The sequence below is a fragment of the Mustela putorius genome, unplaced genomic scaffold (genome assembly GCF_011764305.1).
Source record: "Mustela putorius furo isolate JIRA1106 unplaced genomic scaffold, ASM1176430v1.1 tig00000596_pilon_pilon_pilon, whole genome shotgun sequence".
In the NCBI taxonomy this organism is placed as follows: Eukaryota; Metazoa; Chordata; class Mammalia; order Carnivora; family Mustelidae; genus Mustela; species Mustela putorius.
The window spans coordinates 5,365,152-5,379,075 of record NW_025421428.1 but is presented as its reverse complement, the minus strand read 5'-3'; the positions used below and the strand labels follow the sequence as shown (position 1 = coordinate 5,379,075).

The following is a 13,924-nucleotide window of genomic DNA, read 5'->3' as shown; positions in this document are numbered from 1 at the left end:
ATTACTCCAAAACCATTTGTGGGTTCCTCTGGATTCTTATTTTGTATTTTTTTTGGCGGGAGATGATTATTGCCCATCTCTTCTCATTATCTTTAACAGAATACTGACATCTGACATTCCTTGTGGTTTACTCTTTTTGGTTCTTTGGTTGTTTTCCAGAGTCTTGTTTTTATGACAAATATTTCCAGTTCTCATGTAAGCTGTGGTAGAAAGGGAAATTCCTACAGATTCAAGATGCTATCCCCCTGTTTAACAAGTTTATTTCTGATGAAATTCCATTTATTCCCCACTTATTTTTTGTACCATGGTTCCTCTGCATCTCATGAAAGCAATTTAGAATATGTCCAAAATAAAGATCATTTAGCAAAATGTGATGTCGATGCTTTTTAGATGGCAATTAAGTTAATATACACATTGGTTTTATCATTAGCTTTTGATGAAAAACTCTAACTTATATACTTTTTCAAAGACAAGATATCCAGAGGGCTTTTGAAACAATTTGTTTCATACAGTAAGGCATTATTTTGTATCTGTCATTATTAACATTAAGAAGTGTTAATAATTTTGTTAAGACTGTGTTAAAATCAGTAGTAGTATATGCTGATAGAGCTCTGGGGAGAGCAGTCTGACAATGTCTGTAAAATTATCAATTAATAGTTGTTTGGTCAAGAATGAAAAGAGGCTTCAGAGTTAGTCAGAGTTGGTCTGAAATCCCACAACTACTGATGTCTAGGTCTGGAACTTAGGCCCATTACCTTTATTTCTTATCTGTAAGACGTGAATAATCCCAGTATTTATATGACAGACTTGATGATATATTCTCAGATCTCTCACTATGAACTGCTCAGCACAGGACCCAATTATGTACCATGACGAAATGTATTGAATTTCTATAGGCAGAAAATGGAGGGGCACTTATTTTTCAGGGTCATGAGAAAATCTGAAGGAATACACACAGATGTGAAAGTACATGACACATTTGAGACATGTTTAGGATATAAAATGCATGGAAGCTGTAATGAAATATGGGGAATAAAAGGCATTTCATCGGTTCATTAACATTTAATGAGCACCTACTATATGCCAGGCACCATGCCAAGTGCTACAAACACCAACATACAGAAGTGATTTCTGCCCTTGAGAACTTCACAGTTTCGTTAGGAAGTCTGATGTATAAATCAACCAGAGTACAGTGAGAAGTTCAATGCAGCTGAAGCATAAAATGTTTAGGAATTAAGGCAGGATAAATTGCAAAATGACTTTAATGCTAAGCTAAGAAATATGGGACCAGGAAATGAAGTAAGAGACTTTGATTTCATTCTGTGGGTTAGGAGGAAGCACTAAAGGCTTTTGTGGAGGCGCCACAAATGATCCAATTCTGGGGTCAACATGGAGAAAATAATAAATAGGTTAGAACCCAAAGGGAGGGAGACTAATGCAAGGCAGCTTTTGTGAAAGTGCTGGCACATATGATAGAGGCCTGTAGCCAGCAGTGATCCGAAGAAGGGCTGTAAGAGACATCAATCCTATCAAACTCAATGTGGCCAAAGGAAGGAACTGAAAACTAATAGAGAAATGACTATATGTTCAGCAAGACAATAGCATGGAGGGAAAAAGGAAGACTGTTTTCAATTAAAAGAGCAGTAACAACTAAACATATTATGGATACTACTGGATCCTATTCTCACCAAACATATAAAGACATTTAGGGAAATCTGGAAGGTTACTGGATGGCCCAGATTGATAATGATGGCTGCTATGGATGAATAGCGATCTAATTTTTTTAGAGATGTATAGTGAAGGACTGATTCATAATACCTGAAATTTGCTTTGAAGTACTTCAGGAAATAAAAAATTGTTTTTGAGAGAGTGAGTGAGTAAGCCTGGGAGTGTGAATAGGGGAGGGGTAGAAAAAGAAACCCTTCAAGCAGACTCTCTGCTGAACGTAGAGCCTGCTGTGGGTCTGGATCTCATGACCCATGAGATTATGGCCTGAGCCAAAACCAAAAGTCAGACACTTAAATGACTGAGCCACCAGGTGCCCCACCTCAGGAAATTTTTTAAAAGGAATAGAGAAAGCAACTAGGGTATTATGTTCATAAATATTAAATCTGGTGGGGGGGATATATACAAATTCATTATATTATTCAACTTTTATTACATTTGATAATTCTCATTAATAAAACATGTTTTTAAATGAACTCTATCTTTAGACCTTTTTGTCTGATGTACTTAATGGACCGCCTATAGGAAGACTGACTGACAGCTGGAAATTTAGGCCTTGAACTAACTGCAGATTTGGGAACATCTGTGCAGTGATTAAAGCTGAAGCTGTGGGGATGGAAGGAGTCACCCAGGGAGATAGTACAGAGCGCCAGGAACTACTATATGCCTGGCATATAGTAGTTGATTGAGCACCTAGGAGAATGCTTCTGTTTTAAGAGCAGGTAAAGAGACAAAGAAGGAGTCAGCAATGCTGAAAGAGAAGGTTGAGAGCAAACCTGGGAGGGTGACAGAGGTCGAGAGGTCAAGAGGAGAGCGTGCTTCAAGGAAGATCATTGTGAAACAAACACTAGAGAGCAGTGGGATCAGGAGGAAGGGCTCAGAGGCAGTAAGCACAGGGTTTCTTCATGGGAAATTCTGCACTGAGGAACAGCTGCTTACGTGGGAAGCACAACTAGGAAGGGGCTAAAAAAGGATGCTCAAAGGGCAGTACAAAAGAAATGATAACTTTGTGGAAATTAAAGAAACATTTCTCTCAACCTAACTGTCCTTAGAGTTGAAGCATCTAATTTATCCCTGGAGAACGTGCCCTTTATTAGCAGCCTGCCCTAAAACTTGTTAATTATACCTTCTCAATGAGTAACATGCAAGTTTCTTAACGATATGTCTCATGCCTAGTCTGTACTTCCTCGAGAGTAGATGTTAAATAGGTACTTGATAAATTTTGGGGGGAAAAGACTAAAGACTGATTCTGAGGACAGAGGAAGGTTGAAGAACTCTGGTCCCAAGTCCCAAGACTTTTTAGCCTTATGGCTCTGAATACCAAAATCTACTGGAAAATTGACTGCTGAAATTGAACACTACTGCTGAATTGAACATTTCCTTTACAGGTTTTTTGAACAGACATCAGTATTTCCCACCATTTATTATGCTGCAGTGCTAAAAAGTCCACCTAGATAGGCATCAGTACTTCCTGCTGTTGGATGTGTCTTAGCTCCCAAGTTCATAACTTATAATGGGAATACCAAAGGGAGTTTACAATGTTACAGGACTTAGAGGCTCTTAACATAAGCCAATTTCTGAAAGTTCAAATGTAGAACTGGGTGGGGAGGGGTTGCCTGGGTAGCTTAGATCATCTGACTCTTGACTTTAGCTCAGGTCATGATCTCAGGGTTGTGAGACTGAATCCCAAACTCCATGTCAGGCTCTACACTTCACGTGGAACCTGCTGAAGATTCTTTCTCTCCCTTTGCCCATTTCCCCCTAAAAAAAATAATACGTATGGAATCAGGGGACTGTCATCTGCAAGTCCTGATTAAAAGGGTAAAAGAAACCTTATCATTTTATGACTAATTGATTTCCTGTTCATTAAGAGCATAAAATTAAAGGTGACATCACAATTTCAGAAAATCTATTCTTTTTTTTTTTCTTTTTAAAGATATTTTATTTATTCACTTGAGAGAGAGAGAACACAAGCGCAGAAACAGGGCCGAGGTTCAGAGGGAAAGGAAGAAGCAGACTCTGAGCTGGGCAGGGAGCCTGATGCAGGGCTTGATCCCAGGACCCTGGGATCACAACCTTGAGTCAAAGGCAGGCATTCAACCGACTGAGCCACCCAGGGACCCCCCTTTTTTGCCTTCTTAAACATAAATTACAAATTACACTTTGTAGTTACCTTCTGTGTAATTTCAAAGAACCAGAATCACCTTTAAAACCTAAGGTTTTTGTTTTTTTGATGTGAAATACCTTGCATATTTTATATAAGGAATCTTGTCCATCTCCTCCTGTGTCCTTAAAATAGTCATGAGCTGGGAATGTCCTGTTAATATCCCGAGTGATAGCACTGTCCTGGGGAGACTCCTGCGGAAACATTAGGAAAGAGGTTTAGTAGTTAATCATGTACATATTTGTGTAAGTTTATACAACAAAGACTTCTCATTTACATGCTTTAAAGCTGCAGGGACATACATATACATGTGCATGCCCAGAGTTACTGCATCTTCAGAGACCAACTATTCAAGCAAAAGCAAAATCAAGTATTAAGGAAAAATATGGAAGAAAAGGAACCTGCTTACTGCATATACCTCATATGTATTCCATCTCTGTTGCAAGAAGTGCAGCTGTGACCTTTATATTGCAAGAGGGAAAATGTGGTAACCAAAATGGGAGTTCCCATAGGAAAATATTCAAACTAATCTCAAAAGGAGGTAAAGTGCTCCCATTAGAAAAACTGGGTATAAAAACTGCTGCTTTAAATGATCCTTTGGCATGATGCCCATATGCCAGGTTCTCAAAAAGAAAAGGGAGGTCCCTAAATTGGGGTTTACTGTAAGGGTAAACGGTATAGAAGTGCATACAGCAGTTTACTCAATATGAAACTAGATCACCAAATGTCAAGGGATTCAAACAGGCTATAGGAAAATATCCCTTCCTTTTGCCAATGGAGAAAACTAAACAAATGTCAATAATATCACAGCAATCCTTTAAATAACAAAGCAAGCATTCAGGTATTCCTAATAAATTCCCCTTGTTAAATTTCATGTGTTCATATGCTAAAAAATGGGAGCACAGAAACATGACCTTCTATTTTAACAGTGCATTGTCTTCATAAAACAATGGACTTGATTCTCCTTGGTCAGACTACATCACATCAGCATACCATCTAAGAGACTGATACTCCTGCTTCAAGATGAAAAATCAAAGTGATATTTTTCTCTTGTTCAGTAATTTCTCCAGTCTTTTGGGTCATCATGTTCCCGGGATCCTAAGTATTTTACAGTTGTGGGATGTGAACTAACTTTACATTTTTAAAGTCTTATTGAATATATTTGATATGTAATGTATAAATTTAAGTTGTACAGTGTTTTATTACTCTGATACATTTATATATTATAATATGACTGCCACTACAGCCATATTTCTTACATTACATAGTATATTCATTATACTGTGCATCAGATCTCTATGGCTTTTTACTACTCATTACAAGTTTGTACACTACGAGTCCCCAAACTCGTCCCAGTGAGCTAACTTTAAAGCCTATGCTCTTTTTTGATGACTAAACTATTTAAACTTTCAGAGATGCTGCCAAACTGCTTCCCAAAGAGCTTTACTGGCATACTACTCACTTTTATTATGTTATTAACCGTTAAGGCAACTCAGAACAATGGTGCTCTCTGACAAAAGGACAAGATCCAAGGTGAGACCAAAGACCACAGTAGTTATTGCCTGGTGACAGCTTCCAGGCTGCAGCACATGGAGAGGGAACTGAAACAGAGCTGGGGTGGGGAGTATTTCCCTGAGTTGAGAAAAGAGCGGGATATGGAAAGGGCAAGGCCGCTAGAGTTTGTAGGTCAGAGTACTGGAGAGGAAACGCTGAACAGAAAGGGATCTGTAAAGCTATCTCTAGGAGTCCCCACGAGTCATGAATCATAAAAGAAAAAAATTAAGTGAACTGGACTTCATTAAAACTTTAAAACTGTACTCTTTAAACACCTGGTAAAAACATGAAAATGTTAACCTTGACCAGGACAAAATACCTATAAAACCTGATAATGGTGCTGTATCCAGAACATATAACTCTTAAAACAGATAAAGAGGCAAACAACTTATTTTTAAAAAGGGGGGAATGGTGGTAAAAGATTGAAGAGATACTTCACAGGGCAAGAGACAGCGATGGTAAATAAGCATGTGAAAAAAATCTCAACATCTTTGTCATTAGAACAATATAAACTGAAACCACAATAAGATTCTACTATCCATCTAACTAAATGCTAAAACTAAAAAGAACCAAGATAGCTAGTGTTGGCAAAGGGTGTGTGTGAAACAACTGAACTCCCAGAAATTGGGGGGAACATGAAATGGTACAAATATTTTGGAAATGGTTTGGAAGTTTCTTATAAAGTTAAACATACACTTAACATATAATTCAGTGATTCCAGTCCTAGATATTTATCCAAGAGAAATGAAAATATGAATAAATGTAAAGACTTGAACTTGAATGGTCACAGCTTTAGTCATACTAACCCAATCTGGAAATAATACGAAAGTGCTCTAATGGGTGAAATGATAAATAAAATTGTGGTACAACCTATATAGTGGAATACTACTACACAGAAATAAAAGTCACTGATGTATGCAACATGAATGGATCTCAACAGCATTTTCCAAGTGACTGGAGAAGCCAGACACAAAAGATTATTTTCCATTAATCCAGGTGTATGAAGTTCTTATAAAGACAAAATTTTAAGTTATAGAAAGTAGATCAGTATTTGGAAGAGGCTGGAGTTAAAGGGAGAAAACTGATTCTCACACAATATGAAGAGAACTTTTTGAAGTATTATTATCCATCACAACTACGATGGTAGTTAAAATGTACTGAATCATTTACTTAAAATTCATGTATTTTAAATTACAACTGAATAAAGATGATTTTAAAATGGAAAAATAAAAGAGGATGCTCATACAAATGAGAAACCCAAGATGATTCTAGCCCTTTAAAGTAGTAAGAGTTCCCAGTCCTACTTTAGCGATATACAGCTAAGTGATGAAAATGATGTAAGTCCATATTTACTTCAAGGTCTTAAAACCTAGGGCACAGCTTAGAGGGACATGCACTTGGGTCTGGAAGTTGGGTCAGTCTCTTAAGCTGTATAACTTTAGGTATGTTTTGTATCTTCTGTGACTAATATCGCCTACCTTATAAAGTTGTAGTAAGGGTTACATTAAATGTATACATAAAATTTAAATCTATAAAAAGCATCTACAAGTGTCTGACTTGGATACAGAAAAGGCTGGATAAAAGTGGAAAGAAGCAATCTCCAGCACTGCTGAGAGCTGGGGCTATCCTCTGAACACACATGTGTACACAATCACTAGTGATATGCAGAATACACACACACACACACACACACACAAGGTTCCTAGAATATATATTTTTACTTTTGTTTATCTTAAGTTCCCTATAAACTATTCACATAGGGACAGAAATTGTGATTCGGTTTTATAATTTCCACAGAGCCCAGCATAATGTAGGGCATAAAGTCAGTCAACGCTTGATATACATACCTAATAAAGTTCAAATGCTTTCACAGGACTAAGCAATGGCAACATTATGTAGTCAACAGCCCTACCCAAACCAGGATCTCTAATGCTAACGTTTAATTCAAGATCCATGCGAATGAGGCACCACGTAATCAGGAAAGACCCTTATTAACTGGAACAATGAACAGAAATTTTTCCAAAGTTGACATATAGAGGGCTAACAGACACATGAAAAGATGCTCAACATCATTCATTACCACAGAAATGCAAATCTTAACTACAATGAGAGTGGCGGCTGACTGCCTCTGTCGGAGGAGTGTGTACCTCTTGATCCTGGGGTTGTGAGTTTGAGCCCCATCCTGGATATAAAGATTACTTAAATGAATAAATAAACTAAAAGAAAAAAAAAAGTCCCAAACAAAACTACCATGAGGTACCACCTCATAATTGTCTGAATGGCTAAGAACAAAAACACAAGAAACGACAAGTGTTGGTGAGAATGAGGAAAAAAAGGAAAAACCCTTGTGCACTATTGGTGGGAATGCAAACTGGTGTAGCCACTGGGAAAAACAGTTTGGAGGTTCCTCAGAAAGTTAAAAATAGAACTGTCCTACTATCCAGGAATCACACTAATGGGTATTTACCCCTCAAATACAAAAACATTAATTCAAAGGGATACATTCACCCCCATGTCTACTGTAGCATTATTTACAATGGTCAAATTACAGAAGCAACCCAAGTGTCCACTGATAGCAGAATGGATCAAGGAGATATGCTACATGTATACCTGTACATGTATGCATGTATGTAATATAAATGTGATATACACACACAAATGGAATATTACTCAGCCATAAAAAGGAATAAAAACTTGCCATTTACAACAACATAGATGGAGCTAGAGTATAATGCTAAGCAATAAATCAGTCAGAGAAAGTCAAACACCATATGATTTCACTCATAAGTGGAATTTAAGAAACAAAGCAAACAAGCAAAGGAAAAACACAAAGAGAGACAAACCAAGACAAAGACTCTTAACTACAGAGAACAAACTGATGGTTACTGGAGGGGTTGTGGAGAGGGGATGGGTGAGACAGGTGATGGGGATTAAAGAATACACTTATCATTATGAGCACTGTGCAATGTACAGAATCACTATACTGTACACCTGAAACTGATATAACACTGTAGTTAATAGTGAAATTATAATAAACTTAATTAAACAAATAAAACACAATATGCCATTTAAGTAAGAAATAGTCAGTAGTACAGATTTGTGAAAAAACTGTATCTAGAATATATCTAGAACTCAAAAAAAGATAATCTAATAAAATGGACAAAAATTTGAGCAGACACTTCATAAAAGAAAATAAATCAACAGCAAATAAGTAAATGAAAAAGTTAATTAAAACCACAATGAAATAGCCAGCCAAAATGTCTGCCAAAAGAGAATGATTTCTTGTGCACTGATAAAGAGGGCTATATTACCTGGAATACTCTGAAGAGTTATTTAATATAGTGACAATTTGGAAAATCAGAATTATAATTTCGAAGCAGCATTAATGCAGTTTCTGAAAGATTTTGGAGCTTGAAAGAAAAAGAGAAGGGAGACTGGAAACATTAAAACAATGACTAAGATGAATTTCACATTGACAAAGCTTTCCCAAAGTGATGAACAGATATGTCACTGATCTATATTTGGAATAGCTACAAAAACTTATTCTGAAAAATTGTTAATTCTATTCTTGAATTGTATCTGCACCTCTAAAGAGAATTCTTTTGAAGAAAATGTCAGATGCATTTACTCTAGAAATTCTATGAAACAACAGTGTAAGTTCTGAAACATTCTAAGAGAGTGACAGATTGTGGCTTAACACAAGCACGAAGGTTAAATAAATTCTATTAAGAATTGAGAGGGATATGGAAAACTTCAAAATAGACTATGCCAGTTACATCAGTCATATCAGATTGGTAATGAAGATAAGATGAAGGCACAGTTATTAGAGAAATATGGTTTGGAAATTCAAATGCACATAGGATAGGAAAATACTCTATAACTGGTCTGTCCTATTACTCTGCCATCCTTCATCCATTGATCATGGGAGTCATCAGAGAATTAAGGAGTAAAACACCCTTGAGAAAAGTTGCATTGGAAAATTCACATCCTAAAATTCAAAGCCTCAACAATAATAATGTATTGGGGAGGTCTATGGTCAACCACTGACTTAAAATATCTAGTCTTAGAAAGTACGCTGAAAAACTTGGGATTAAATCCATTTGACTTGCCAGAAGTCAAGCTGTACAAAGATGATCAAGAAATTCTAACAATGATGAATTTAGTAAGTTTGTATCAGAAGAGTGACATCATCAACTTAGAAAAGACTGAAGAACAGGGAATAGCAAAACTGTCAGTTGATATGTGTCCTGAAAATTACCAAAGTTATGGCAGAAGAGGGTTTTTTCCTCCATCGACTGGTTTTATGTTTCTGTCACTTCATCCCAAGAAAAAGAGCTTTACTCTCCAGAAGAAAACTAAGATGTCCTATGAGTATGCAGTATTAGCATTTTACAAACTCTTTCTGTTAAGAGTCAGATAGCAAATAGTTTTGGCTTTGCAAGTCATTTAGCATTAAAATTACTCAATTCTTCCCTTGCAGAGTAAAAGTAGCCATAGACAATATGTAAATAAATAAGCACTCTGTTTTCTAATAAAACTTTATTTACAAAAACAAGAAGCATTGCCTGATTTGGTCCCTGGGCCACCGTTTGCCAATTCCTGCTCTAAATATGTATCACAGTAATTTTTTTCATGGGCAACATGAACAGAGATTTGTAATGATTTTAAACATACTGACATGCTGTTGATTAGTTTCATGTTTTACAAGCATAAATTCTGTCACAAATAAGCTGCAATAACTTAAAATGTATATCCCTTTGAACATACACGCTTTTCATGTAATAATGAACGTTAAAAATGTTTGCCGCATTTTACAGAAGTCAGTTCTCCCAAAGTCTATATATTTCTGTATCCCCAATGTAGCAGAAGTTTAAATTAAATCCTGGAAATATGGTGGTATATGTCCCTTACATTTCAATCAGCAATGCTCAGAAATCATATATACCATATTTACTATGCAGCTATTATAAACATATGCACTGAAACATACAAGACTGTCTAAAATACAAAGAAAATACCAGAAGTTGGTAAGGATATGAAACAACTGGAACTCTCGCTTGTTGTTAATGGAGGTATAAAATGATACAACCACTGTGATGAATTACACAGCAGTTTCTTGTAAAGTCAAACATACATATACCCAGACCCAGCAATTCTCATCCTTAATATTACGTAGGAGAACCAAAAACATACAATCAAGAAAGAAAAAAGTTAAGAATGTTCATAATAACCGTATCTGTAACAGCCCCAAACTAGAAATCCCAATGTCCATCAACAGAAAAAGGGATAAATTATGGTATAATAATATAATGGAATACATATGTACATTGTTGGAAATAATTTCATTAAAAATTATATTCTAAAATCTCAGTACATTTAAAGCTTATTCACAAAACAAATACTGAGAATTAACACGTCATACTAACATCTAAATCTCTTTTATTGCCCCTTCTCATACTCCTGCCAAATGGGACTACTCACTGCTGTTCAAAAATAACAACATTAATGATACTGCATTTTGTCGTTTATCACGCAAGTGTGAGTGGGGGTTGAGGGTGGTAGGTGGGTAGGATAAGCAGGGGCAGAGGGAAAGAGAGAATCTTAAGCAGGCTCCATACCCACCATGGAGCCCGATGCAGGGCTTGATCTCATGATCCGGAGATCATGACCTGAGCTGAAATTAAGAGTTGGATTCTCAACCAACTGAGCCACCAAAGTGACCCACCATACTGCATTTTAAAAGAAAAAATCCAACTTTTTGTTTTATTCATATAGTAACAAAACCCTTTTATTTTAATAAAAGTTATTTTACTCTCTTCTTATGATAATACTGGGAGGAAATAAGAAAAAAGATAATTTCACAACTCAGAAATAACTATAGCTAATGTTTGATGGATATGTGTTTTTTATGTAATTATTTTTATAAAAGTTCATACTGTTTTGATAATTAGTTTTACTACCTGCAAAACATTGTGAGCATCTTTTCATATCACTTGACAATTATCTACCCTGCCATTTTTAATGCACAGTTACCTGTAACAGGGCTATACCATAATTTACTATGCTAAATCCCTGACTTTGGAATATTCAGGCTGTTATATTTCTTTTGCTATAAACAAGGCTGTAAAGTAGAGCCATGATTCCTAAGGGAATGACAGTTTCCCACAATTTTATCATTCCCCCAAGATTCAGCATTTAAGCCTTGTGTCTTGGATTAGGAATTACATTGCCAATTTGTTCTCCAGAAAAGTGCACCAATCAGTGTACACACATTATTAGTAGCACCCTTACAGCAATTATCTTGCTGTTTTGAAAGACTCTTTTATGTACTTGTCTTACCCTTCTTCTAGTCTATGTATGACTAATAATTGTATCTAAAGTTGCAAAGAACTACATATAAAGTTTACTGAGTCCAGCCCATACTAATTCCAATGCACTGTTTGCTGAACCCACATGTTGACTGATCAAAAGGCATACTGCACAGGTATTTCCTTGCTTGGTCAGTTGATTAGAGGATCTAGAAGCAATAAAATCCAGTAGCAGTGAGCACATCTATTGCCAGGATCTTGGTTTCTGATACAGTTACCAGTAAAAGGAACCTCTCCTTAGAGAAATAATTGTTTCTAAGACTGGGGCAGGAGATATAAGATGAACCTGTACTATCTAGAAGTGCCAGAAGAGTAAAGAAGTGCTTCCCCTGTATCCTGACTATGAAGAAAACAAACACACAACAACATGTATGTTGTTGTCAGAGGGTTAAGAGGAGTCAAAGAAAAGAGTTCCCAATGTCCAAAGCTGGAACAATTAAAATAAACAAAGTAGTACTGGATTATAATCCAAGTATAAAACAAAAATCCATGAGTCTATACTTACATAAACAAAAGACTAAATAAATAAAGGCATGGGGAGGGGTGAGACAAATAGCCTATGCAGAAGAATTCCCAGTAACATATGCAGACACACTGCCCTCCTGGAGGAAGCCCATTCCTGGTGTTGAGTGGTGCAGAGTGACTTCCTTGAGAAGAATACACTATGGACAGGGGAAAAACTGACTTAACAGTGAAGAAATATGACAAATATGCCCTTAGCCAGATGATCAAGGTCAAAATCACAGTGGTGAGTCATGGTGATCGTCCCTACCCTTGATAAGAGATGATAAAAATGGTGCTTTACCTATATGTTCATCAACAAAACTCATAACCTCATAAGAAAAACAGATCAATTCCAGCTGAAGGGCATTCTATAAAATACCTGACCAGTATTCCCTAAAACCATCAAAATCATCAAAAACAAGTTAAAGTATATAACATTGTTACTGTCAAGAGGAGCCTAAGGAGACACGAGGATGTAATGTAATATAGCACCCCTGAATAGGATCCACTACAAAGAAAGGGCATTAGATAAAAATTAAGCAAAACTAAAGAAAGTATATGGGTACCTGAGTGGCTCAGTGTGTTAAGCAGCTACCTTCAGCTTGAGTCATGATCCTGGGGGCCCTGGGATAGAGCCCCATATCAGGCTCCCTGCTCAGCGGGGAACTTGCCTCTCCCTCTGCTACTTCCCTCCCTGCTTGTGCTCTCTCAAGCTCTCAAATAAACAAAATCTTCAAAAAAAAAACCCCCTAAATATAGATTTCACTTAATATTAATACAACTATATTGTTTACTAAACATAAGATGTTTAGTTAACATCTTACATGCAGGGTATGGGAACATCTTATACTATTTTCACAATTTTTATAAATCTAAAACAATTCTTAAATATAGTTATTAAAAGAAAAAAATGGAAATGGCATTATCTCCTTATACAATATGGAAATTTGGACTTTTAGCAAGGTTAAGCCACCCAAGTTCACATACCAATAATGATCTGCACTTATTAGCCACTCAATAAAATGCTGAACAGAATATGTGGAATAAAACTGGTGAAATGAATGCTGTGGGTATAAGTTTATTAGTAATCAAAAGTAGGTTCTGTTCATGTGACAGATTTATAGATGACTTCTTTCTTGGCCTGAACTGTTACGCCCTTTTAGTGTATACGATATAAAGCGATGGTGAGGCTTTGTTATTTAATTTTTAAAGTTCTAAAAAAAAGTCTGCAGAGAAAACCCTAAGGAAATAATAATACTTATATGCTGTTTTCTTCTCTCCATTGAAGTTTTGAAAGTCATCCATTAGTTCAAATCACAGTGGTACCACATTCTGTAATTCTTCTGGATAACTATTTTTATATCTTACTGTGAGAATTGGCCCACTGGATAACTTCTCAGGATTAACAAGGTACTGGGAACTGGCGGAAACTCTTTGAATACACACCCTTTGTAAACTCAAGTTGAAAAATAGAAAGCTAAGAATGGCAGGAAGAAAAGGAAAGTACCCAAACAAAGAAAATACAGTGGAAGGCTGCCATGAGAAATAACCAACACAGGGAAGATTATTATTTCCAGAGTAGCTTGTTGCCTAAAGAAAAAGAAAGATC

The 13,924-nt window shown here is 36.3% G+C and overlaps 1 protein-coding gene across 8 annotated transcripts in view; it reads right to left on the bottom strand.

Moving 5' to 3' along the window:
- Positions 1-13,924, bottom strand: part of RABGAP1 (RAB GTPase activating protein 1) — a 154,317-nt gene that overhangs the window by 35,548 nt on the left and 104,845 nt on the right. For all 8 annotated transcript variants that reach the window (XR_006607426.1, XM_004757356.3, XM_045082362.1 and 5 more), the window contains one exon: positions 3,970-4,083. Coding sequence is in view for 7 of the 8 variants with exons in the window: in XM_004757356.3 (XP_004757413.1) it covers positions 3,970-4,083 (114 nt within the window). In the remaining variant the exon portion in view is untranslated. The remainder of the gene's footprint in view (positions 1-3,969; positions 4,084-13,924) is intronic.